This window comes from Henckelia pumila, unplaced genomic scaffold (genome assembly GCF_033568475.1).
Source record: "Henckelia pumila isolate YLH828 unplaced genomic scaffold, ASM3356847v2 CTG_466, whole genome shotgun sequence".
Taxonomy (NCBI): Eukaryota; Viridiplantae; Streptophyta; class Magnoliopsida; order Lamiales; family Gesneriaceae; genus Henckelia; species Henckelia pumila.
This window is the reverse complement of record NW_027331833.1, coordinates 2198941-2226503: the sequence shown is the minus strand read 5'-3', so window position 1 is coordinate 2226503 and position 27563 is coordinate 2198941. Positions and strand designations below refer to the sequence as shown.

The 27563-nt window shown below is 33.8% G+C and overlaps 1 protein-coding gene and 1 long non-coding RNA gene across 4 annotated transcripts; both read left to right on the top strand.

Annotated features, from left to right (window-relative positions):
• Window positions 1-2105: 2105 nt before the first annotated feature.
• Window positions 2106-2862, top strand: LOC140872601 (uncharacterized). The gene has a single exon (XM_073275493.1). The coding sequence runs from the start codon at window positions 2157-2159 to the stop codon at window positions 2682-2684; it is 528 nt and encodes a 175-aa protein (XP_073131594.1). The 5' UTR covers window positions 2106-2156; the 3' UTR covers window positions 2685-2862.
• A 15705-nt stretch (window positions 2863-18567) lies between these two features.
• LOC140872410 (uncharacterized) lies at window positions 18568-20178 on the top strand. 3 transcript variants are annotated; one of them, XR_012147820.1, is made up of 4 exons: window positions 18568-18659; window positions 18917-19019; window positions 19492-19595; window positions 20028-20178. It is a non-coding gene; the product is annotated as an uncharacterized lncRNA (long non-coding RNA). The 3 variants fall into 3 exon arrangements; XR_012147819.1 differs by having other exon boundaries at window positions 19492-19647; XR_012147818.1 differs by lacking the exon at window positions 20028-20178 and having other exon boundaries at window positions 19492-20017.
• The last annotated feature ends 7385 nt before the right edge of the window (window positions 20179-27563 follow it).

Here is a 27563-nt window from a genome sequence, read left to right as displayed (position 1 = left end):
GGATGAGGTTTGTGGCGTTTTGGGAATGTTTTTTTCGAGTTATTAGAAGAAAATCAAACATTGACAAGTTATATTATTAAAATTCGAAACATACTAACATAGCTGACTAAAATGATATTTTCCTAATTTTGCATTAATACATAAGATAAAGGTGAGCACTTGTTCTTCCTACTGGGAGAACGATTGTGATACATGACACTTGAGTTGTTGCATGATTTTCAAGATTGGAGTTACACTCTTATGAAAAGCTATATAAGTTCAAATGTTCAATTATCATGGATTGCAAGAAATACAATTTTTTGGATGAAATTTGTTGAGGTGCAATATTATTCACCTGCTGGAAGAGCGATTGAGATACATGGTACTTAGGTTATTGTACAGTTTAAATATTGAAGTTAGATATATTTTTTGATAAAACTACAGAAACTTGATCTTATACATTTGTTTGATAATTAATTTTTTCAAAAAAAAAAATAATAGTATATTATCTACCTATTAACACAAATTTTAAATATTTTGTTCATTTTAGTTTATTATCTTAGTAAACAAACATATGTGACATGGTCTCATAGGTAAATTTTGTAAGATAGATATCTTAATTGGGTCATCCGGCTCACCCGTAAAGAGTACACTTTTGCATATGCAAAAATTTTTACTTCTTACACTTTTAGCATATGCAAAAATTTTTACTTATAATAATATGAGTAAGATTGACCCATTTCACAATAAACTTGCTCTATTTTAATTATCCAATTGCGTGAAACGAGTTTAAATTATAAAATATCTCCACACATGTGCACTAGTTGAGGTTTAAAAAAAAAAAGTTCTTCTACCACATTCAACACATCGACTCAATTCATGCATAGAATAATGTTATTATTTATTTATTCATCTGAATTTCATCTGAATTTAGGTACGAGATGGTAATATTATATACCATAAACTCCAAAATGGGACCCTTCTATCCCAAATCCAAGTGCCCATTGAGTCATCAAATAATAATAAAAAATTTCAGATCTTATTTTCATGTCCTAAAAAATAGATAACCTTACACCTGACCTTAGATTTCGTCACCAATCACAAATGCATTCTTGATTGGTATTGATATTTTTTAAAGTATAATACAATAATATAATTCTTGATTTGTTCTCTATTTGAATAAAGACTCCTAAAGCTCATTGACTTAAAGTAATTGGTTCAATTTTTTTCTCCTTTCTTTACCTCACAAGTCACAATACTCCAATGAGATTATCGATAAATTTTATGACATAAATTTTCGTCCAACCCCACTCATAAAAAATATTACTTTTATGTTAAAAAAAAAGTATCATTTTTAGTACAAATATGAATCGATCGATCTATCTCATAGATATATATAAATCCGTGAAGCTGTCTCATAAATGACATGCTTTTCTTTCTTTGACAATATTAGACTTCGTTAATAAGCAATTACATCCCATTATCACAATTTTTTTTTTAAAATCCCATTTTCACATTTAATGTATAATAATATACAAGGTTCTCAAATAACATCTAATTGTCAACAATTAAACTAAAATAATCAAAAATTAAAAGTTGATGTACCTCAAATATTTTATTTTATTTCATAAATTTCCTACCTTCAAAACCGCTTCAATAATAATAAAAGGGGTGTCCAAGTTAGTGGAGTAGGTGAACTCTTGGCCAGAGGTCAGAAGTTCGATTCCTCCTGCCAACACTTTCTTGGACTAGCCTGTCGCACATAGTTTATCCAATATGGTTTATCTAACTAAAATAGTTTGCAGACTATTGCGTTAGTCCGGGGTAGTCCGGAGGTTTACCCAGAGCGCACTGAAAGGTAGCGGCTGCGGGTTACCATGTCACAAAAAAACATTATATTATTAGTTTTTTGGAAAAAATACATGCCTCCAATCATTATATAACATACGATAATATATGCATATATCGATCGATCATCCATTATATTCTATCATGTTTCCCTTTAATGGTTTGTTTCAATATCTCTGCTTATGTAAGACTCCCCAAACTATTCCTCACTGAATTTTTCTTGTCCCATACAACAAACCTGGCCTCCCCCTATAAATTCCCTCCCACACTTTGCCCATTGTCACCCACAAAATAATAATAACAAGCTTGGAAAAAGAACACTTTTCAAAATGGATTATTTGGCTCATGACAACTCCTCAAACTTCCACTTGACAATGCAAACCAATTTCACACCATTTGATCATCACCTCATCAACAAATTCCCAAACCACTTCCCCAACCATCAGACGACTCTCCCCATGCCCGAAATCGTCCCGAATTCTTCTTCCGTCAGCAACAACTCAACCTCTGATGATGCTGATGACAGCGGCCAGTACTTGAGCAGCAGCAGCATCATTGATGAAAGAAAGAAGAGAAGGATGATATCGAACAGGGAATCCGCCAGGCGATCGAGGATGCGTAAGCAGAGGCACCTCGACGAACTTTGGTCTCAAGTTGTTCGTCTCAGAACCGAAAATCACAATCTTATGGACAGATTGAACGTTGTGTCCGAAAGCCATGGTAAAGTTGTTCAAGAAAATGCCAGGCTCAGGGAGGAAGCTACGGATCTTCGCGATATCGTGACCGAACTACAAATCTCCAATTCTTACTCCATTTTCAGAGATTTTCATGAAGACATCCCATGCAACACGAACTAAATGAATGTATATCGCTGCAAAGACTTGAGCCCGTGAAGCAAACCATGTTATCCACCTATGTACCTTCTTTTAATTTGCATCACTTCGTTTTTAATATTTTAATGTCAACCATTATTTTCTTTGAGTTTATTTCACTCTATCCCGCAAGATTAATCGATCGCGTAGTATTTTGGAGATCTTTTAGTAAGCGTTTATCAGTTTTTTTTTAACAAAATTTTGTTAAGAAAAAACTGAGAAGTATTTTCTAGAAGCTCCCCAAACGCTATCTAATTTGTGGTCTTTGGAAGAAGATATATGGTACCAAAGAATGAAGAAGTGTGCCATCTCCATTGTTTCTTCCAAGCGATACCATTTTAGGTGATATGTATGATTCGATGCTCGATCTGGGTATCTTTTAATCAATCATCTCATCTCACGAGCCAAGCGATACACAAATCAGAAGAAACTCTGATGCCCCGGCCATAAGGCCGGTTTATGTTATGCACTACTAAAAATCGAGGAGCTCTTGGAATATCCATTAGCAAGAAACAAAGGGACAAATGGTGGTGGATATATATGGTGGCGATAGTGGATCATACATAATTCAAGAAGCTACCGAAACAAGAGAAACACTTGAAAAGGCAGCGCACTATCGTTACGCTACCTACTGTTTTTCACTTTTAATTTTTGGGGGAGCCAAACAATATTAATTACGTTTTGGGTCGCATATATATATGCTCGCACAAGCACGATTACATAAATTTAGCTAGCTTCATCAGTAGCAGCTACTTCGCGTTCGTTATTATTAAATCTGTATTATAACACGACTTATTTACATATAAATTCAGACACCTTTCACGAGTCGAAGTCGATGTTACGTAGTCGTGTTTCGTACTGATGCTGTCACGCTAAGTGAAACCAGGAGCATCTTATTCTATCTACTTTAAAAAGAAGGAAAGATGGATTATTTCATTGACTTGTTATGTTGAGGAATCAGATGTTACATACTCCTCCATTCTCGGGCAAAAGTCTTTTCATATACCATACTAAAAATTCCTACCTAAATTATTACTCGATCTATAAAAAGAATATGGCTACTGATTTGATTGCCTTGTTAGATTATTCTAAAAATAAATAATAAAAGAATTGAATATCGACTTTAGTTAATATATTTTCTTTTTCTATGTGTCGGTTTTGTGAGAGATATCCGATCCGATTCGAATAATGAAAAATTACTATTTTTTATGTCAAAATTATTGTTTTTCATTGAAGATATGAATTGACTTACCCCATCTCATTAGAGACTTAATCATATTTTATTTTCCACATTCAACGATTTAGATAGGGATGTCAGTTTCATTCGAACCCGACTGAAAATCCGATATTCGACCCGAAATGGAGGATGATATAGAGAGATTTTTTGGACCCGATTAAATAATGAGTAATTAGGTATGGGGATTCTCGGGTTAAATATATGTATATATATATATATATGCATATACATTTAAGTTAAAAAAATTTAATTCTAATTTACTTTTGTTGAATGACGGTAGTTAGGGATGACAATTTTTCCCGCGGGTTCGGGTATCTGCGGAAAAAACCCAAAACGAGGCGGATTCAGGGGAGTATTTTCGGGTATGGGTTTGAATTCGGAGATTTTGAAAAATTTCCGCAACATATTGGGGCGAGCGAGTATGGGAATGTTATCCCCATCCCTGAACCCGCCTCAATAATAATAATAATAATAATAATAATAATAATAATAATAATAATAATAATAATAATAATAATAATAATAATAATAATAATAATAATAATAATAATAATATAGTGTACAAATGTTTTATCAAATTTTATTAAATCTAAAATATTATAAAAAAATTAAAACTAAAAGTATTATTATTTGGTTTATATATATTTCATGCATTATATATAATACATCCGTTTATGATAACATAATTTTTTATAACATAAAAATATTATTTGAATCTCATTCATGTTTAACTACACATATAAACTATTTATATTAATCTATATATATTTTATTTATTTATTTTGATAAATTTAAAAACAATATATAATCTTAATAAATTTTTGATACATAGTATTTTCTTTAAAATAATAATTTTTATTGATAGAAATATTTATTATTTAAAATATTTTTATTAATTTTAAAAGTTAATATAATAATAAAAAAAATTTACCCAAAAATTTTTATGTATTTTATCATAAAATTGAATAATAATTTTTATATTCTTATATAATAAAATTTACCAATATCATATATATATATATAAATATTTTATAATAAAATTTATTTATAATATATAGATTTTTTCTAGTATGAAGACGGGGATGAGGATTTGGTCCCCATGAAGATGGAAGTGAGAAATATCCGATAAAAAAATTATGGGGATCGGGGCGGGTATAAGGATAGAGTTCAATTTTGGGGATGCCCCATTGCTATCTCTAACGGTAGTTGGATGGAATTAAGAAAATAATTACTATAAATGTAACATTATTTTTGTAGGATAATTGTATTGAAATAAAATTTTTTATTATATTTTATTATTTCATATATGATGTTTAGTTTGTTATTATTTATCTTTAATTTTTTTACTTTGTTAGAATTTATCTTTAATTTTTCTGAATTTGGTAAATAAGAATAATTTTATCGAAATAATTCAAATTTGAAAAAAAAATACAATTGTAGGTGACAATATGGTATTTGAGTATAGTATAGATATCCGATCATCCGATGATATGAGATGATGATGAGGATGAATGTTGAACACTCAACGAGGACGATGATGAATATGTGATGGATACAATAAATAAATGAAGATAAGGACGGATGAATAGAATCCTATTCGAACACGACCCATAGTCATCCCTAGTTTTACATTGAATAATTACAAATGTTGGACTTTATATTTATGTTGGCCCGTAAACATCAATTGCAATCCTCTCCTACACTCCCTCCTACATATTTAATTTAGGTAAATAAATATGCTATACAATCTATTAATTGATTTATCAATTAATATATATTTCACATCTTACCTTTATTACAATAAAAAATATATAGTATTTATGGAAATATTAAAATATAATAAAATTTTTACTTTAAATAAATTTTATTTTAATTAATTAAATGATATTGAGTACATTGTAATAATATATATTTTTTAATATCCATATTTTTATACGTCTGTGTATATATATGTATTATTGATAATGAAAATATTAAAAATTGATTAAAAAAATAATTAAACATTGATATTTAAATTCAAATATAGAAAAATAATTATAATATAATCAAAAATATTTAATTATGGAAATATTGAGATATAATAAAAATAAATTATTTTATATACACGTATATATTCATATTATTCATAATAAAAAATTTAAGGATTTATTAAAATTTAAGATGAAAAAGTTTTAACAATACTAACTTCTAATACAATTTAAATTTATACTAAAATGTTAGAAGTTCTGTTTGATTATGGATATCGAATTTTTAATTTTTTTATTAATTTTTTTTAGTTTTATGCTTAATAAAATCAATTAAATTATTTAGATGAAACACAATTAATTCAAATATATGGAAAAAAACAAAGATATAAAATTCATGAATATCACGTGTCCACTCATTGAGTATTTTAAAACATATATACTAACTTAGGGAATCCATGAATATTACGATAAATATAAAATATCATTTTAAAAATATCATTTATGTTAATAATATAATAAATAAAATACATCAACTACGGATGTGTTCTAATCCATGACATCTTTTATTTTTCAGGCAAGTATTGATTTATGTCTTGGTTTCTGATATCTTTTTCTTGGCCTTCAGTTGATGAAACGTTCAAATCCAAAAGTCCAGAATTTCGCCGCTGCATGTATACATATCATAAGATATAAATATGCAAGATAATTAATAATCTACAAAGGTGATACTTGTAAGTGAATGAATCAACTGAAATGGTTGTGTCAAATCTACTCCAGATATGCTCCAACTGGAAAAGTGAATTTGAGAACTCTATCATTTCAAACAAAAAAGTTACTTCAAAACGAATGCAAATGATTTAATTTCATGAAATAAAACTGTGATTACTGACTAGATATCACAACAAGAATTTTATCTGTTCAATATTGATGTCAGTATCATTTATGAATGATGCCTTGTCTTTGTTACTATTTGACTTCCTCTTTTTTTTTGCTCTTTTCAAAGCAGATTTTTGCCGTTTTCCAGATTTCGTTCTTGAATTTGGTTTAATTTTAAACCCTTTTACTACAACTTCATTGCAACCACTCTCCAATATTTGTTTTTCAGAGCTTACTTTGAGACTGGGAGTTTGCTTTGGTGTTCCTCTATTTTCTAAACTCATATCTATCTCCTCAATCGCCTTAATAATAACACTTCTTGTTTGTTCATATGTCTCTTCTGTCAATGCAACATGTGTCACAAGTTGATGATGCAATCGACATAGTTCTTTGTAACGCATCCCAATTTTTACCTTTTCACCTTCTTCCTTTATCTCATCCAAAGATTCTTCTATTTTATCATTAGGTGGTGAAGATGTTCCAACGATCCATTTTTTTTGCCATTTTGGTCCATCTTTTCTTAATATAAAACTCAGGAATTCTCACAACATTTTTATAAGTGAATACTTTGAGGACATGAGAACATAATACGCCTGCAAATTCAAACTTTTTGCAACTACAATAAATCTTATCATCAGAGAAATCGTATATAACAGTGTGTTGATACTATTTACTAAAAGATGAGATCTTATAGTGGGATGTAACTTCAGATTCAGTAACAACTTCTAACTTTGAATCATGAGCCTTGCTCAACTCATTTTGAAATAACTGAAAGGTTTCATGCGTGTAAACACTCACTGCATGCTTTAGAATTTCAATAGGAAAGGAAAGTACTGGTGTACTATGGTTTGTCCGCAAATCAGCTTTTAACTCTTCATAGCGACGATCATCAACCAATCTCCGAAAATGTTGAAAAAACTATAACAAATCATTCTTATAATTTACATATTTTTTCAAAGCACCATGCATACTCTCGTTGCGCTGAGTAGTAGTCATATCTGCACAAAATGTTTGTCTTCCGTATACAAGCGCCCATTTTTTCTTAATTTTAAACATCCTTTCGAGCCATGGATTAGTTTGGAGATCATATTTATTCAGAATTTCTTGCCATGCTGTTAAAAAAACTCTTTCCTCCTCAAAGTCATATATGCAAGAACTGAAATCTTTTGAAAAATCTTTAAATTTTGAGAAAACAGAACTAAGATGAGTAGTTGTATTTTGATAGATGTGCCAAATGCACAAGCGATGGTATGTTTTAGGCCATTTTTCCAATAAAGCTTTTGCCATAGCTGCATCTTGATCGGTGAGAATAGTTACGTGAGTTTTTCCATTCATAGCCGCCTTAGCAAATGTATCAAAGAGCCACATGAAAGTTTCAGCAGTTTCGTCATATAACAATGCTGCACCAAAAATGACAGTTTGCTTATGATGATTGACACCAACAAATAGTGCAAATGGTCTTTCTTCTTTATTTTTCCTATATGTTGTATCAAAACAAACCACATCTCCAAAATATACATAGTCAGCCATCATTTGTCCATCTGCCCAGAAAATATTGGTTATAAGATCATTACTGTCAACTTGAATCGCATAAAAAAAATTTGGATCATCCGATAGCATCTGCTGCAAATATTCAAGTACACCTCCTGTATCTCCTGTTTGAATATCTATTGTTCTTTGTGAGCGCAAATAATTCCTATAATCCTCAAGAATAAACCCGACATTTTCACGACCACCAACTTGACTAGCAATATAACTTAAACCTGCTTTTGGTGCTATTCATGACTTGTCGATATTAGATATTTGTGATGCTTGTCCGTTATTTATGCTTCTTTGAGATCTCAATATGTGTGATTTATTCGGACTAACCAAATTATGTCCACTATGAGAAGCAATAAAACCAACGACCTTCAATTTACCCGTCTCACGTGCATTAATTTTTATTTCTGCATAACAACCAGTTCTTATTTCAGGGCGATGAGATTTGACACGCACATCTCGTTTATCTTTTCTTCTTTGAACTTGACATGAGCAAAAAAATGTCCTATCAATAATATTCTCATTGCTATCCTTGTGACATGCCTGTCTTCTAATGCTAAAATCGAGTGCCCTTGCATAATTATTGTAAAATTTATATGCCGCTTCTTCACTTTCGAATTCCATACCAACTTGTGGAATTATATTTGAAATATTGGTATGAAAATCATTAAGGACCTTATCATAAACTTCTTCATTAATATTTTCATCTTCCTTATCATCATAAATAGTGTCTAATATATTATTTTCTTGATCAAAGTCCAACCTACGAGATGTAAGATTGTCTTTCACGATAGTATCTCTATCCATTACTCCTGCACAATTATATTTAATAGAAATATCATCTACTTATATTTTTAGTTCATAATTATATATACTCCCTTTATTATTATAATTAAAAATAAAAATTAAAGATAAATAATAAATAAATACTATATATCTAAAACTAACAAATAAATTAAAAAAATTATCAAATAAACTTCCGATTTTTAGTAAAATATTCGAAACTTTTATTTCAATTATCAAGAGTATCTTACATAATATTCAATCATTCAATGTTGATATACTATGGAAGAAAATTGCATATATATATATATATATATATATATATATATATATATATATATATATATATAGATATCCATTATACAATTACATAAAAAAGAGTTGAAAAAAAAACTTGGCACGAGTATTTGCGATGAATTTCAAAAAAAAAATGGTTAGATAAACAATGTACCTTAATACAACAAGTAGTAGCAACAACTTCTTGGGACGTTATTTTACTTCAAAAAAAAAAAGACTTGCTTGATTTTTTGTAAACCGAAAAATACATATAATGTTTCTTTGCTTTATAATTGAATAACATATTTCAATAATTGTACAAGAGGTTGAAATTTTATGAAAAAAGATTATTTAACGTTTAAATTGAAGAATAAAAATATTGATATCCATAATTAAATATTGTTTATTATATTATAATTATTTTTCTATATTTGAATTTAAATATCAATGTTTAATTATTTTTTAAATCAATGTTTTAATATTTTCATTATTGATAATACATATATATACACACACGTATAAAAATATGGATATTAAAAAATAGATATTATTACAATGTATTGAATATTATTTAATTAAAATAAAATTTATTTAAATGTAAAATTTTTATTATATTTTAATATTTCCATAAATACTAAATATTATTTTATTGTAATAAAGGTAAGATGTGAAAGACATATTAATTGATAAATCAATTAATAGATTTTATAGCATATTTATTTACCTTAATTAAACATGTAGGAGGGAGTGTAGGAGGGAATGTAGGAGAGGATTGCAATTGCGTAAACATGGTCATTATAATTGCTTTGATAATTTATTTTGTTCGAAAATTAAGTTTATTAGGTTATAATATTTAAAGTATTCGTCGAAAAGATAATAACTGATATTTTCGTCGGAGATATTGATTATTGACGCACATCTAAAGAGATTTGTTGAGATAATAAATACTCCTTATCTTTTCGGTACGAGATCATCAAATAATATGCAAATAATTGACTAGATTATTGACATACAATGATAAACAAATATCAATTAATAATCAAGAGCGAGAAATAAATAAGTTCATCGAATCAACACCAAACATATAACATAGACTTATCTCAGTGCTGTCGTGATCCCAATTAATTAAATTAAAAATAAACTAAAAGTTTCGAGTTTTTGGGATCTCAATCTTTTTATCGTTTGTATTTGTATTTGTATTTCTCACACCAAAGATCTCTATATTTTTTCCTTTCTATATTTCTCCCACCAAATATATATAAGTTCTCGAGAAAGAAAAACTAACGTACAGTCAAGGACGACTTCATTTTTCCGCTGTATAATTTTTGCACTTACTATATATATTTTTATATTGAAAGTTATATACAAATTATAAAAAGTAAACTAACGTACAGTCAAGTACCAAACCTAAAATGCTGTGTTGGCGGCTCACGATCGGCTCGGTCTTCTGCTCTTCCGAATAATAATAATTATTTTTTTTTTTGGTTAAGGATTTCGTTTGTTCGATCCAGTTTTTTTGTTTTTTTTGTTTTTTTGTTTTTTTAAGATTCCTCAAGTTTTCGGAATCACCGTTTACGTGTTAGTTTTCAAGTTAAAAGACGATGATTTATCCTTCAATTTTTCAGTATTTGCGAAATCTTGATCTGCCAAAATATCATGTCAATTCATAATGTGAATAAAAACCTAATTTTGTATTCTTTTTTTTTTAATAATAGGTCCTGTTTGCTATCTGTTTTTTCGGTTTATTCTCTATACATTTTGTGTTCTATATTTGGTTTGAAACTTTTGAAGATCATGTGTGCATGCTCCCTCAACGAATTTTTTTTACATTTTTTTTTTTGCGTGGAATCAAGAATACATCAAAACGAAGCTTTATCAAAACATGTCTTTTTTCATCTTGTTGAACAGCATAATTTATTTCCTAATCATCTCTCAGCTTTGGGATGTCACTATAAGTGCAACATTTGCCAGCCCAATTACAACTCTCTCAGTTGCTATGTGCTTCTCCTACTCATGTCATCTCAAGTTGTCCAACGTTAATTTTATGTATATTGAGTGTGTGGATGAGTTGGACTTGTATTGTTCTGATATCACACATGATGGTTGGTTTCAATGGGATATTCGGAATCGGTTCGTTGGGTAGAGGAAGTAGTTAACTTTAACTTGAAGCATTCATAATGGTTTGAATCTTGCACCATATTCTTGAAACAAGGACTAGTGATATGCAAAACATGGGCTTGTGAATGTGTTAGATAGCCACAAAGTGTGTATAGATTAGATGTTCCCTGCCTGGGAACATTTTCTGTTTTGGTATCTGCTTTTTGTAATTTCACAACCTTGTTCATTTGTAACATTTTCGCAGCTAGATCAGAAGATCAATGCCTGAAGCGAAAAAAGAATGTTTGTTTTCATTCCCCTTCAACTTGCATTCTCAGCCTTTATGGAGCAGAGAAAGTGCTAGGCCTTTTTCCGAGTAAAGCACAATCATCCGACTGTAGAAAAGATGGACTATTCTATTCTTACTGAAGATTAACGAAGGGAAGGGTAAATTTAGTTTTGTTTTGGTCTTTCAAATGGTTGTTGCTATGTGGCCAGCGAGGAAAATATGTTTTATGATCAGAACTTGTATATTTATTTCCAAAAACTTATGGGGCACTTTTGAGCCCCTCATCGATGCAAAATGTGAAATTTCTAAGATGTCATAAACTTGTTTTCTCGCATCCTAGCACTTCCTTGTTCTTTCTCACTTCTGGGAACTTGTTGAAGCATTTTCTTGGAAGTGATATGTACTGATTCTTGATGACATAGAGAAAAAAAGGAGGCTAAAGATTTCTTATTGACTTGCATAATGAATCAGAATACAATAAAGAGTATTTATAACTAGGGATTACAATGAAAAAAAAATAGACTAAAATACCCTTAAACACTAATAAAGATAATATTATAATACAACTAATATCCCCCCTCAAACTCACGATGCAACAGCGATAAGCATTGAGAGTTTGTCAGACAGGAAACGAAAGCGTGAAGCCGGGTGTGCTTTTGTAAACATATCAGCAATCTGCAGAGAAGAAGGAACGAATGACAATGTGATGGTGCCGATCTGCAGGTGGTGGCGAGTGACATGACAATCAATCTCGATATGTTTGGTTCGTTCATAAAAGACTGAATTTCGTGCAATCTGAATAGCACTCTGATTATCACATTGTAGTGGAGTAGGGTGACAAAGAGAAATACCCATATCAGCAAGCAACCGACGCAACCAAACAATTTCACAGGTAGTTGAGGCCATTGCACGATACTCAGCTTCAGTAGAAGACCGAGAGATGACATCTTGTTTCTTGCTCTTCCACGAAATAAGCGAGTCACCGAGGAAAATACAAAATCCAGTGGTCGACTTGCGGTCCGTAGGATCACCAGCCCAATCCGCGTCAGAGTAAGCCCGCAGCTCTAACAAAGACGTAGAAGGAAACAAGGGACTATGAAACTGACACTACAAGAAATATATAAATCAACAACAGTAAAAAAGACAACGGTTTTATGCCAAAATCGTTGTCTTTTACTTTCTAACAACGGTTTTAACAAAAACCGTTGTCCTTTAGCGCTTTTTTGTTATCAAAGACAACGGTTTTTGCAAAATCATTGTCTTTCAAAGGTATAAGACAACGGTTTTTAAAAACCGTTGTCAATGAGCGGTTTTTTATGGAGCTACAACAACGGTTTTTTTAAACGGTTGTCTTTGTACAATGATTTATTGTGTTTAAAACCACGGTTCTAATAATACGTTGTCTATTTGCTTCCTTTTTTATAATAGGTTTTGGCTCTCGATTCCCCCATCATTTTCCAGATCTGGAGCTCCGACCTCGAAGCTCTGAGTACTCGCTCATCATGGCGGCCACTAACGCTCCAATTACCATGAAAGAAGCCCTCGCGGTAATTGTTTTAACTGATTGTTAAAATTATTTAATTTTTTTTAATCGTTTAGCTGTTAATTTTGTAATTTTTATTCGATTTTTTTTTATAATTGGTTGATGCGTGTGCCTATAGTTATCGCGACTTGACGTGAATTGGGCAATTGTGCCTTTTTATTTGTATTGTTTAGTTCTATTGTACATCTGTATATCTTGTTATGATTATGAGTTTTTTTGGTGATTTGAGATTGTGATTTTGGGATTGGATGTTTAGTGTTTTACGGTACATATTCTAGGATTTTGGTTAAAGGTAAATGAATTGTACAGAGCGTTCTAATTAATTTAAGTTCATTGTATGTGTTGTTTGCGACGAATCTCAATAAAATAAGATAGATAGTTGAATACATGAAAATACATGGTTATCTATTCTGACCCGAGTTTGCGTGGATGAGTTACTGCTGGAGCATTCTTTTGGGTCCTTAGCAACACGGCCTCAAGAATTCTATATGCATATAACACCTTTATATATGAAATTAGGTGGATATTTACTGAAATTGTAATTTTTTTACTTGGATCTATTTTTTAATGCATATCACATTTATATCTGCAGTTGATGGGAAACACCAGATGTTTCGAATTTTCAGCAAGTACTAGATGAGGTGACCCGTCAGAAAAATAAACTGGAAGAAGAAGTGAGACTTTACGAAGTCAATTGGACAGCTGACCATCGAGGCAAATCAGGTGTGTTTTTATTGTTTATTTTCTTCCATTGGAAGTTTATATTTGGATGAATAAATATAAAAAATCCTATATATCAAAAAATCATTTCACGTTTTTAATGAACCTATATTAGGTTTTTAATGTTCTTGACTTAATATAAAAAATCCTTTAACATTTTACTTTCTTAGAATTTCTTCTGCTCTATATCAGAATGTTTGTTGTATTTCATTTGAGGTCTTTGACAGTGATGTAACCGTTTGGTCTACTCATTGATTTGTTAAGTGTTTGGCTTGAAGCATTAGTGGTTACAAAAGGTCTGGAAGAAATGAATTCGCTTTCTGTTATTGTACCTCTTCAGAGTTTTCTACAACACAATTTTGCAAAGCATTAGTGCACTGAAGATAGCAGAAATTGATAGTCATTTTCTCTGTAGCAAGTAAAGAGGCTCGAGATTACACCTAATAAGTGCGGCCTATAGTTAGGTTTTGAAGATAGCACTGTAAAGATTTGGGGCTTGAGGTGTCTGAAGTTTTTATATAATATATGTAACTTTCCATATTCAATATTTTCTCTTTTCCCTGCTCATCATCAAGGAGAGACTGTTGGTCTTGAGCTTTTCAGTTAAGAGTAATTCTCATGGATTTACTTTCATTCTGTGGCATATGGCACCAGGTTGCCAGAGGTTGCATAAGAGCTTTTCAGTTAAGAGTAATTCTCATGGAACATCATCATCTGGAAAGTAATCTGGATGACGCACAACCAATCATGGACCTGGCACACCTGAGTTTCTCGTCGCCTCAGCCAATGCAATACAATGATTTCCAGGCAGGGGGCTACAATCTTCCTGCAGGTGGACAGCTCCATCATCGTCTGCAAGGTAATCCAGGCTTTTCTTGTTCGAATGATATTATGATTTTTAATTCTAATATCTTATCTTTTGCATCAGATAAAGACATTTGAAGAGACAAACACAGAATCTGGTTGTGTGAATAAAATTATAGGATTGAAATCCAACTAAAATACGTAATTAGTACGTGCATAGTTATTGGCGTCAACATTTGACGCCTTTTTCTATGATTAATTAATTCTATTAATTTGGCTCAGCCATTAAAGGGAATCTCGGAGATCTTGTTGGGTAGTGGTTGGCTAAATTTCTAGCACGACACTTTTAAAGAGATGTGGTCTACTAATTGTTTATTTCCCGTCAAAATCAAATTTTTTTTTGTTTTAGCAAAATCAGTCACTGCTAGTTAGTTCTTATAGGTACATGATATTACCTCTACGAAATTTGGTGCAAGAGAATGATACAAGATAAAGATAGGCGTACAGTTAGCATTTGTACACCATAGGACATCTGTAACGCCCAGAAATTCGGCACGTAAATCCGCATGCATAACTAGGGGATTTAATAATTTTAAAATAATGTGAAAATGTGTCAAATTGTTTTTATGAGTGATTATTTAAATTATATGATTTATTAGCATGTTTTAAATATTTGTTCGGCATTTAAATAGGTATGATGTGATTTATGAATTTATCTTAGAAAGTTTATTTTATGATCGCGTAGGCGGGACCGTGGACGGACGAAATATTACTTTTACACCCAAAATATTTTATGATATTTTTAGGAGCCTTAAAATATTATTTTATGGTATAATTTGAAGAAAATTAAGGTATTTAGATATATATTTAATTATGTGCTAGTTTTTACCCGAAATAAGTCATTTTAATGACTTTTAATAACTTTTAAAAATCCCCTATTTTTATATTTCGGGATTTAAGTTAAATATCAGATTTAATTATTTTGTATTTAAGAGTTTTATTTTATTTTATTTTATTCAATAATTACTTAATATCTTAACCATGTTTTATTAAAGATTTAACCTAATCCTACCCCTTTAAAAACCTACGGTAATTTACCTAGCCGCCTCCTCCACCTCTTCTCTTCCCCATCTCCACGCTCCTCATCAGATTTCTAGACACCATAACCGACCTTTGGAGTTTTATCAAGTTTTGTTCGTCGTTCGTCGTCCGGTAACCGAATACGCGTCAGTATCAACGCTTTGATCAAATATTCATCAAGGCACGTTTGATTTCCATTCTTTAACACCATTTAAATCATATTACAAATATTTTATGCTTACAAGATCTGTTATTGCATGTGCTATGATCTAGAAAAGAAAACATTGAAGTTCATGCATGTTCCTCACGTTTTTGCACTTCATGGCTTGGTTTTGCACTATTTTTGGACATGTCTTGGTTCGAACTGCTGGCTGGTCGTTCATGGGTCTAGGTGGGTCCTTAGGGTCGGGTTTGGAAGGCTGGTTCAGGGCTGGAAGCAGCTGGAACCATGCAAGAAGGGGCCGTGACAGCAGCTAGGCGAGCAGGTTGTAGTACGGGATTTAGGGGCCTTGGCCGAGCCATGCATGGCTTGGTTTGGGACAGGGCTAGGTCACGTGTTGTGGCTGGACCCTGGGAGGGTCCAGTCGTCGGGGCTCCGGCCGGTGGTGGCCGGAGCTGGTCATAAAGTTCCTGGTTTGGGGGCTGCGCAGTCTGCACAGAAAGGGGGAAAGGGATGGGATCGGGTTGCTCAGTTAAGGGGGCTGGCTGGACCAGGGCCTGGTCTGGTCGGTCCGGCAGGACCCTGGGGAGGTCCTGCCGGCGGCGCTCCGGCCATGGGTGGCCGGAGCCGGGCAGTAGCAAGGAAAAAAAAGGGGAGTCTGCCGTGAGGTGTTAGGAGGGGAGAATGGGGAGATGTCGTACAGTGTGGGTTTTGGGTTTAGGCGGGCCAGGTTTTGGGTCCGGGTCGGGTCTAAATTTATGGGTCAAATAATTTTAGTCCGAGTCTAGATTTTTATTAATTGGGCTTGTTTTTATTTTTATTTTTAATTAATTAAGAGTTTAAGTTAGTAAATAAATGGGTTGGGCTTGATTAATTAATTAATTAGACTAATTTAATGGGCTTTAATAATTATGAAAGTGAGCTCACTAATTTGTCATGGACCGTGTGATCCATGAGAATTATTGGGCCAAGTGTAGTCGGGTTTAATAATTTTATCGGTCTAGTTTATAATTAATAGTTAAATAATACTTTTATTAATTAAATTTTTATTTAATTAGTTAATGGGCTTAAATTATATTTTAAGTGAGCCCATTAGTTTCTCTTGGGCTTGAGGGCCCATGAAGCTTAATGGGCCAGGTCAGGTTGGGCTTTTGGATTTTTGGGTCAGTCTAAGAATTTTTGAGTTTAAGTCTAGCGGTCAGCAGCTCGAACAAGTCATTGGAAAAAAATAAACGTCCGTAAATATATATTTAATTCATGCATGCATTTTTATTAGATATATAATTATTATTTTTAAGAAAATAAATTAAATATATATTTACGGACAAATTTTCATGAAATAAAGAAATATTGAAAATTTTAAGTTCATGCATCATTAAGAATTTTCATGATAAGTTTAAGAGCATGTTATGAAAAATATTTTTATGGAAGTTGAAGTGAAGGTGGAAAGTGATGTGGTTGGAGGCCGGGATACCTGGGCCCGGTGACCTTCCTAATGATGTATAAGTATGATGAGCTTATGGATCCAGCTGAGAGGGCTGGTGAAGTGGCAGCACAGAGGTGGAAACCCCACCGCCGCGTACGTTGGTTTATAGATTGATCAATCGCTCAGTATGATGCCACCGACATGGATACGACCTGTTGAGAACTAAGAAATTATGATAAGACATTTTATGGGATTTATTAAATGTGATGTTTATGTTTAGCATGATGATGAAGCATTATAATTATTTATTCATGTCTATATGCATATATTTTTAAGATCATGCACGTATATTTATATTCACGTATTTTATATGATGTGTGCTTGTGTGTTGTTTCATTTTGTTATATAAGGATAGAACGTGCTGAGCCTCTAGGCTCACTAGATTTAAATGGTGCAGGTGAGCAGAATATTAATGAAGTTAATGTGTTCCCGACTGGCGGCGAGGGCGTATGAGTATCCAGCGGCTAGAACCCGTGACCATTGCTCTAAGATGAATTTTATGTTGAGACTAGAACATTTATTTCCGCATATGTTTTATTATTATAGATTTTCCGTACATGCATGGATTTTAGATTTAAGTATTTATTTTTTAAGTTTTCATTAATCTTGGTGAAAGAAATATTATTTAGGAATTTTATTATGGCAATCTTATGAATGATTATTTAGTAATTAATTTTAAGTATTTAATTGCATGCGAGTACTTTTATTGTATTTATTGTGTATATGTATTTTAAACTAAGTAAAGTATTTTTTTTAAAGTACAATATATATATGTATGGGCATATATATATATTTATATTTATTATTTTATAGTTAGAGAGTTATTTTAAAAAAAAAAAAAAAATTCACAAGAAGTTCTAGGATGTTTCAACATCTTTGTAGAAGAATCCCCTTTAAGTTTTTTTCATTTTTGGCAAGCAAACATAAGAAATGTTTTCCTCTATGGTTTTCTGATTGGTTTTCTGTCATTCTCATATGACATATCCTAATTAATAGTTCTATTTATATATGTCGTGACTTGGAAAATGCAGTCCTATACGCTGGAATTGGAAGCAAAAGTGGCAAAGTTCCGAGAAATGAACCCGGAGTTGTAGAAAAACCAGGTACATCTACTTTGAGTACATTCAAACTATGGCTGTAATTGGTATTGATATATATATATATATATAGATATATATATATATATATATATATAATCCCATTATACATAACTTTTTTTATCTTCTCAATTCTCTTCCAGCTTCAAGAAATGGTACCCATTGGTGAGGCCGTATGTAATCAAGAATACGAATCCGAATTTCGATATATTTCCTTCCAAATCAAGCCATCTTAATTATTTATGTGATTTTATGATTTTCAGACTGGAGTTGGTTCCTTCTTCGTGTACCCGGAAGAACTACATAAGCTTCTAGTCTACTTCAAGGATACCTACAACGAGCCAAAAATTAATATTACAGAAAACGGTAATCTTTTGTGGCGGTGATTTCGTATTCGTCTTCATTTTATGAAAATTTCTACATCGAGAATGTTTTATTTTTACATCTCCTCAAGTCATCTTAGCCTTTTATTGTTGCATGCTGATCATTTTAAGATCCATGTAATGACTGGAGATTTAGCACAAAATTTGGAATTTATTAAGCATCAGCGGTAGTGTTTTTAATAATTAAGATTCAAGCGATTGCATCAATCTCCTGATGTGGGCATTTATTTTAGTCATGGACTATCATTTCATTCTCATCCTTTAGCTGTGAAACGAAATAATTTTCGAACTGTTATGTGTACAACAAACCTTTAAGTGATGGAACACGTATATTACTGCGGATCACCTCATTATTCTGTGGGATTGACTTATCAAATTGTTCAAATTGACTGAATAATCTAGTTTCTTGATATGTGTCTGATTATTTCAATGCACTTCACTGTTCTTATCTGTAGGTTCTTTGAGGTTAATTCAAGCTGTAGTTCCTCTCATGGAATCTAGGAAAAAGGGGAAGTAAATTTTGGAAGTGTCACTGTTTTGGCCCTGCCACCATGGGGAGGTGCATACACTTCATCAAAAGCTTTCATACATGCACTTTCTGACTCTTTGAGGTGTTCCTAATTTTTTCTCAGTTTCCTTTCACATGATATTGGTTGTCCATTTGAACTTCTTTGTTCTTGGACCTTCTTTTTCTTGTTTCTCCTGCAATTGAAATTTTTTGTTGCTCTTGAATTGTAAACAATTTATTTTTGCTAGGTTGATTTGATTGTTACCCCTTAGTTTGTTATTTAGTTAATTGGTACATATTAAGTACTTATCCAAGTTAATTCTCTACTGTATTCTGGGATATTGCGAGATGCAAAATATATTTCAAAAAAAATTCTTCTTTACAATGACGTTAATTAGTTTCATTGTTTCTAGATTTTCAATACATATGTGGCTAAGCTGACAATTTTTTTTTTGTCTTTTTCTTGGATTTGTGTTGTTCCAGAGATTGAGAACAAGAGGTTTGAAGGCTGTAATGAGGCAAGACGTCGGATACTTCGATTTGCAGTGTGTATTGAATTAGAATTTTAATTTTGAGTGATTTGTAATACTAAAAAAATTGTATATTAAATTTTATTTATGAAATTTTAAATTTTGGATTATTTATAATATTAGAATTTATATAAAAAAATCTATTTTTTTTTGTTTTTTATATAGAAAACGACAACGGATATAATCCGTTGTTGTAGGGGTCTAAACCCGTTGTAACTGATGGTGTTGTAAAAGCTGCGCCCCTACGACAACGGATTTATCCGTTGTCGTTCTTCTCAAAGACAACGGATAAAATCCATTGTCTTTGAGAGCAACGACAACGGATTTCATCCGTTGTCGTAGACACAAATCCGTTGTCTTTGAGGGAAACGACAACGGATAAAATCCGTTGTCGTAGGTGCGCAGTTTTGACAACACCATCAGTTACAATGGTTTTATTCCCCCTACGACAACGGATAAAATCCGTTGTCTTTTAGCGTTTTTCTTGTAGTGTGAGTCCCCCGAAGGTACCTGAGAATACGAAGAACGGCAGCCCAATGAACTGTAGTAGGGGCAGTGACAAATTGACTAACCACATGAACAGCATGTGCAATGTCTGGGCGAGTCACGGTAAGATAAACCAGGCTTCCGACAATGGTACGATAGAGACTGGAATCTGCCAAAGGAGTGCCATCCGACGGAGAGTATCTAGCATTGGTCTCAAGGGGAGTATCAACAGTTCTGTTGTCAGTAAGTCGAGCACACTCAAACAAATCAGCTATATATTTTGATTGAGATAAGAGATAGCCTTTTGGAGAATAGGCAACCTCAATTCCCAAAAAATAACGTAGCATAACCAAGTTTTTCATAGCGAAGCAACGTGCCAACTCAGATTTCAAAGATGTAATACCATCATAATCATCACCCGTAATGATCATGTCATCAACATACAAGGATAAGAGAATACGACCTGTTCTTGTACGCTTGACAAATAAAGCCGAATCATGGTGACTAGAAAGGAAGCCAAGTGAAGTGATCACCATAGAAAACTTCTCAAACCAGGCACGTGGTGCTTGTTTGAGACCATAAAGAGCTTTGCGAAGCTTGCAAACTTCACCAGGCTGATGAGCGACACCAGGAGGAGGCATCATATAAACTTCTTCATGAAGGTCACCATTCAAAAAAACATTCTTGACATCCAACTGAGATATTCTCCATCGGCAAACGGAAGCAACTGCGATCAGAGTGCGAACAGTCGTCATTTTTGCAACAGGGGCAAACGTTTCTTCATAATCCATGCCATACTCCTGGGAATAGCCTTTAGCAACAAGTCGAGCCTTGTATCGCTCAATGGATCCATCTGATTTGGTTTTAATCTTGTAGATCCAACGAGAACCAATGGTATGTTTTCCAGATGGCAGCGGAACCAAATCCCATGTATGAGTCTGGTGTAAAGCAGTAAGTTCCTCAGCCATAGCAGCCTGCCAAAGGGGATCAAGAATTGCCTCTCTAAAGGACAAAGGCTCAGAAAGACGATGAACACAGGCAACAAAGGAAACAAATGAAGTAGAATAAGAGGAGTACTCAAAATCGGGGAGTTTAGTAGACTTACGAGTGCGAGTGGACTGACGCAGAAGAGGAACATCCGCAATCGCATCCAACAATTGGGTGGTCGTAGGAGCAGGGGCATGTGAGGTGGATGCCTCGTGAACCAAAGTATCAGATAGAGCTTCATCAGGTTCGACATCGAAAGGATCAATACGAACTAGATTTGGCAGTGTCATATGATGTGAACTAGCAGGAACAGAGAAGAATGGAATATGCTCTAAAAACATAACATGACACGAGACATACAATTTTTGACTAACTGGATCAAAACAACGATATCCCTTTTGACCAACACCATAACCCAAAAAAACACATAAGGCGGACCGAGGAGACAATTTATTACGCTCAACTTGTGGTCGAAGAACAAAGCAAGTACAACCAAAGACGCGCAACGAGGAATAATCAGGTGAATGACCATACAACTTTTCAAACGGGGACAAACCTGAATTATGAGATATTAGAATTCTGTTGATTACATGAGCAGCCGTAAGTACTGCTTTCCCCCAATACACACTAGGAACCTCGGCTGACAACATGAACGAATGAGATGTTTCAACAAGATGACGATGTTTTCTTTCAGCAACACCATTTTGTTGAGGAGTATCTGTACACGAGGTTTGGTGGATAGTCCCATCAGAAGCAAGTAACTGAGAAAAATTGTTAGAAGTGTATTCACCCCCCAAATCACACCGAAAACATTTAATGACAGATGAGTGTTGGGTTTTCACAAGAGCTCTAAAGTTATGGAATATGGTAAGGAAATCAAACCTGCGTTTCATAAGATAAACCCAAGTATAACGAGTGAAATCATCAATAAAGAAAACATAATATCTGGAACCTCCTTTGGTGTATACAGGAGAAGGTCCCCATACATCAGAATGCACAAGATCAAATGGCGCAATTGAAAAAGAAATGCTTTTATAAAAAGGCAAAGCTGAAAATTTAGCCAGTTTACAACCACTGCAATCAGAAATATCATGACTGTCCAAATGACCCAAAACTCCTGTAGACACCAAAAACTTTAAACGAGACCCAGAAACATGACCTAAACGAGAATGCCAAAGATAAAAATCAAAAGACGAACGACTCAAACGAAAAGACAACAAATTCACACTAGATGCATCAACATCTGATACTTTTAGCTCATTCAAGACATAGAGTCCCCCTTCCCTACGGCCTGTCCCAATCACCTTCTGAGATCGCGTGTCCTGAACACAACAATTAGTAGAAGTAAAAAAGAACTGAGAGACCCGAATCACACAATTGACCAACAGATGCAAGATTTAAAGTTAGACTAGGAATGTGATATACATTTGAAAGTGATAAACTAGATGTGTGAACAGAGCCAATTCCTGCCAATGGCATTGGAGTACCATCGGCGGTCATGACAGACAAAGATGGAGCAGAATTAACAGATGCAAAAGAATCAATATCAGGAGACATATGATGAGAAGCACCTGAGTCTAAGATCCACAGGGGAGACGATTTACCTGAATTATCGGACAAGGACAAACCTTTATGAGAGGAGGCAGACATGGCATGAGGCTGGGAAGCGAGGAACTGTTGAAACTGCTCCAACATATGTGGATCCAAGGACGGGGCAGCAACTGCATTGTTGGCCTGAGGTGGGTGATACAACCATGGAGCAGTCTGTGGCGGGCGTGGTGGTTGAGGTGGTCGTTGTTGCTGTTGTTGTTTTCCTTTACCCAACAATCTTAGACACTGAGCCTTCCAATGACCCTTTTCTTTGCAGAAAGCACATTCATCCGAAGAAACCTTAGGAGCTGGTCTATTTTGGTTGCTAGGCGGAGACTGTCGTGGAGCAGCAAAGACAGATGGAGTTGTAGGTGTGACAGACCCCTTATCTGCTTTAGACTTAAGTCGAATCTCCTCTGCTAACAGTTCATTAACCACAAAATCAACAGACGGAAGAGGAGAACTATGTAGAATTGTCCCACGCAATCCCTCGAAATCATTTCGAAGAGCCATCAAAAACTGTACCAGACGTTGTTCTTCTCTACGAGCCAAATATGGTTCAAATATTCGCAGCTCTGCAAACTCAGTGAGAGCCAACTGATCCCAGAGATTAGTCATGGCAGAATAAAACTCCTGAACATTCATATCATTCTGCTGAAGTGCGCGAATATCGGTCTCCAACTGATACTGCTTGGCGAAATTAGACTGTGTGTACAATCTAGCCAGATGATCCCAGACCTCTTTAGCCGTATCATACTTAGCCAACTGAACGCCAATGGAGTGGGTAACAGAATTGTTAATCCATGTAATAATCTTCGAATTATCAGCCTCCCAACTGTCGACCAAGTCCGCATAGTTGGTTGCCGTCTCGTCTGTAGGTTTAATACGTACACCTGTAACATAGCTCCACAGAGATTTTCCACGAAAGAAATTCTTCATAACGTAGCTCCAATACGTATAGTTTTTACCATCCAATTGAACACTAATCGACTTAAGTGAATCATCCTTACGACTAACTATGATGAAAGAGGCACAAATACAAAAAAAACCCAAAACCGAAATCAACGGATTCGAAATTCCCAAAATTAACCGAATCCAGACAAACCAAGGCATTGATATCATGATGACATAGAAAAAAAAAGGAGGCTAGGAATTTCTTATTGACTTGCATAATTAATATAATACAATAAAGAATATTTTTAACTAAGGATTACAATGAAAAAAAATAGACTAAAATACCCTTAAACATTAATAAAGATAATGTTATAATACAAATAATAATTCTTACCTTATACTGCAGAAGAATGCCACTTGTGCTGCACAGCAGACACAACACAGTTACGAGGCAATCATTCTTGTAATGGATTGAACTCGATGGTGGTGGAACCGGCCTTCCACCACTTGACGACGATGGCTGCGGTGGCTGGGACTGGTCCGGTGGATTTTTCTTGTTCGCGTTCCTTGCTTTCTTGGGCTTTTCTTGGAGGACCAAGAAAGTACTGAAGAACCTTACCCCGAGAAGGAAAGAGAAGATGCGGGGTTTATTGATTATGATTATCACCGCATATCTTCACTCTTTGTAAATTTGAGATTAACGAAGCAAACGGCAACGATTTATTTATTATGATTCTATACTATTTATTTCTAGTGCAAGGCCAAGCACATGCTGAGTCGAGTGGGCAGAGCAAAGTTGAACTTGGTTTCCCGAAATTATAGTTGTAGTTGGCTTCCATGAACAAAGATGAAAGTTGTAGTAGGCTTCCAACCCCGGATCGAAGAATTTGGGAGACTAGCCGGGGCCGGTTTAGTCTCTTTAACCTACGCCAAATGAAAATATTTGGTTCAGATGATTCAGATTAGCCAAAAAATTCAAAGTTGCGATCTTTATTTGTTATTTTCGGGTGCGAAGCTGATAAAACAATCAGGCCATTGTCTCATACAAACTAATTAATATGTTTGACCATGGAACCATTTACAGCTTCCAGGCTTCAGCAATTACCCTGCCTACTGTAAAATAAGCTAGCTTCTATGTTGTAATTCTATCCTTGTAAGCTAGCTAACTGTTTGACCATGTTTTCTTTGTTTGCATTATAAACTTGCTATATTATTTCCCTATTACATGCTTTGCATCGGGTGCTCAAGGATTTATGAACCCTCCTTCGCGCGAATGAAATCATAAATTAGGGAGAATAATTAAGATTTTCAGAACATTCTTTATGAAATTTTGAACTGCAGGTGTCACTTCAAATTTCTGTGGCTGGTTTAATCTCGAGCCATGTATTCCCATGGAAGAACTATTTTCCATCTGAGGTTAAGTTTATTTATATTTTTTGGTAAAGACATTTACTGTCTTTGTTTTGCTATGTTTAGCATTGCCATTGGATGGTAAGATAAATATCACACACATAGACATGCATGTTAAAATGTCTCAAGTGAAAATGTGAGTGAGTGTGCTAAAATAGGCTCAAAGAGGTACATATATTGTGTTTAATTTTAGTTTTCTTACATATCCCAATTCATTCAAACGTCGGTTCACATTATGGTGTTGTTTGTTGTCATATGACCAAGTTAAAACATACGTCGTTTTCGCCAATGCAGCATCCAGATACAACGTCGTTGTATATATTATCATATGAACTCATGTCACTGTCCTCTGTCTAGCTGTCTCTATGGAGCATATTAATTTGCAAAGTCCATTAGTTCCTGGAGAGTGCACAAGTGGAATTAAACAATGAAATTTTCAATTTACTCCTCAAAGATATTTAAATATGATGATACAGTAGTACTAACTGTCCTAGGAAAATGTTTCCAATACGGTTCGAATTAATATTTTCTTTGTTTAAATGTTTTAAGTTTTTCGGATGAACGAACTCGGGTTTTTTGGCAGTTGAAATCGTATTAGCTTTTTTCGCAGAATATATATATATTTACATTCTGTTAATATGCTTATTGGGAAGTTGGTTGATAGTGAAATTACAATGCGTGGCCATGCTTGTTTTATGCATTTGTCCTGCAGTAAAAGCCTTGGTTAATGTCGGCAAACATTCTCTCCAAGATCCAATTTTTGAATAGTTGGTATGGCCCATGAATCATTGCATTTAGTTTTAATATATGCTTTGGTTTATACATACTGGTCGCATGTAAGTAGACGTTTCTCGAATTTCATGAACCAATCACCATGTCATGACCACCATAGATTGTGATTTTTCGACCTTTTTTTCGCTCATTCATCCACCTCGAAACTTTTGTTTGGAAGAGATTAGAGAATGCGTCGATATAGCTCTCCTTCAACATTTCTTAGGACTATGTGGGATCCTTGTTCTGAATATATATGCATGTTAATATGGATTTACCCATCTTTCAGAAAGTTTGGAGGCATGCATAATTTTGATAAGTAGATATCTGCTGGTAATATGATATAAAATGTGATCTCTACTAAAATTTATATATATATTGCTGGTAAGTGAGATTTTTGCGAAACTCAGAAGTTACAGTTGTACATTTTGTTTCCCCAGCATACAATACACACACAAGCTTGCTTTAACTTTTGACTCTTGATATATATTGCATTAAAGATGGAACAAACATATATTAGAAAATCAACATGCGGGGAATTAAATCTCACTTGATCAAAAGTTACCAATTATATGTGGCACAAAGACGACAAGCATATATCACTTGTTCTTGGATTTCTTGACACCGATTTTCTTGCGTTCCAACTTATCTTTCCCTGCCTTTATCTGCTCAAAATGTTTCTTCTCCTCTTGTTTATGATTCTTCTCGCCAACTTGTTTGTTTTCACTTTTGTTCCATGCATGGCCGAATCCGCGAAACCCGTGGACAATCTCGTAAGTCGACCGGCCTTGATAACTCGGGCCAGATGAGGCATCAGAAGCCATCGAGTCGTCGCTATCTACATCTTCATGATGATGAGCATCTCGCACGTAGATTTGCTCATGACCGGTGCTACAATACTCTTCATCTTCGAAGTCGTCGTAATCATCAAGCTCATGTGGCGCGGGTGAGGCGATATACATCGTCCAACCCGACTCGTTGCTGCTACACTCTTCCATGTCTTGAAGAATTTTTGAAGAATCCATTAGTCGCTGGCTAGTGGTGAGAAAGAAATGAATGAAAATTGGATACTCTATTTATTAAAGAAAGTAGTAATGGAGGGACAGTACGTACTAAGTGACTATTGGACGGGTCTTGAATCTTCTTGACTGTAGGTAAATGCCCGGCCCTCTATCTAGTTGACTCTTTGATGCATAAAAAATCTTTATCATTGAAGAGAAAAAAAAAAAAGGGTACTGCTTAGCTGTCTTTGCACAATAAATTCTCTGGCCTTTATTACAGAAGCCACTGCATTTTATAGGTGAACTAACCTCACGTCAAATAATTTTAAGTCCCTTTTTAAAAAATTTGA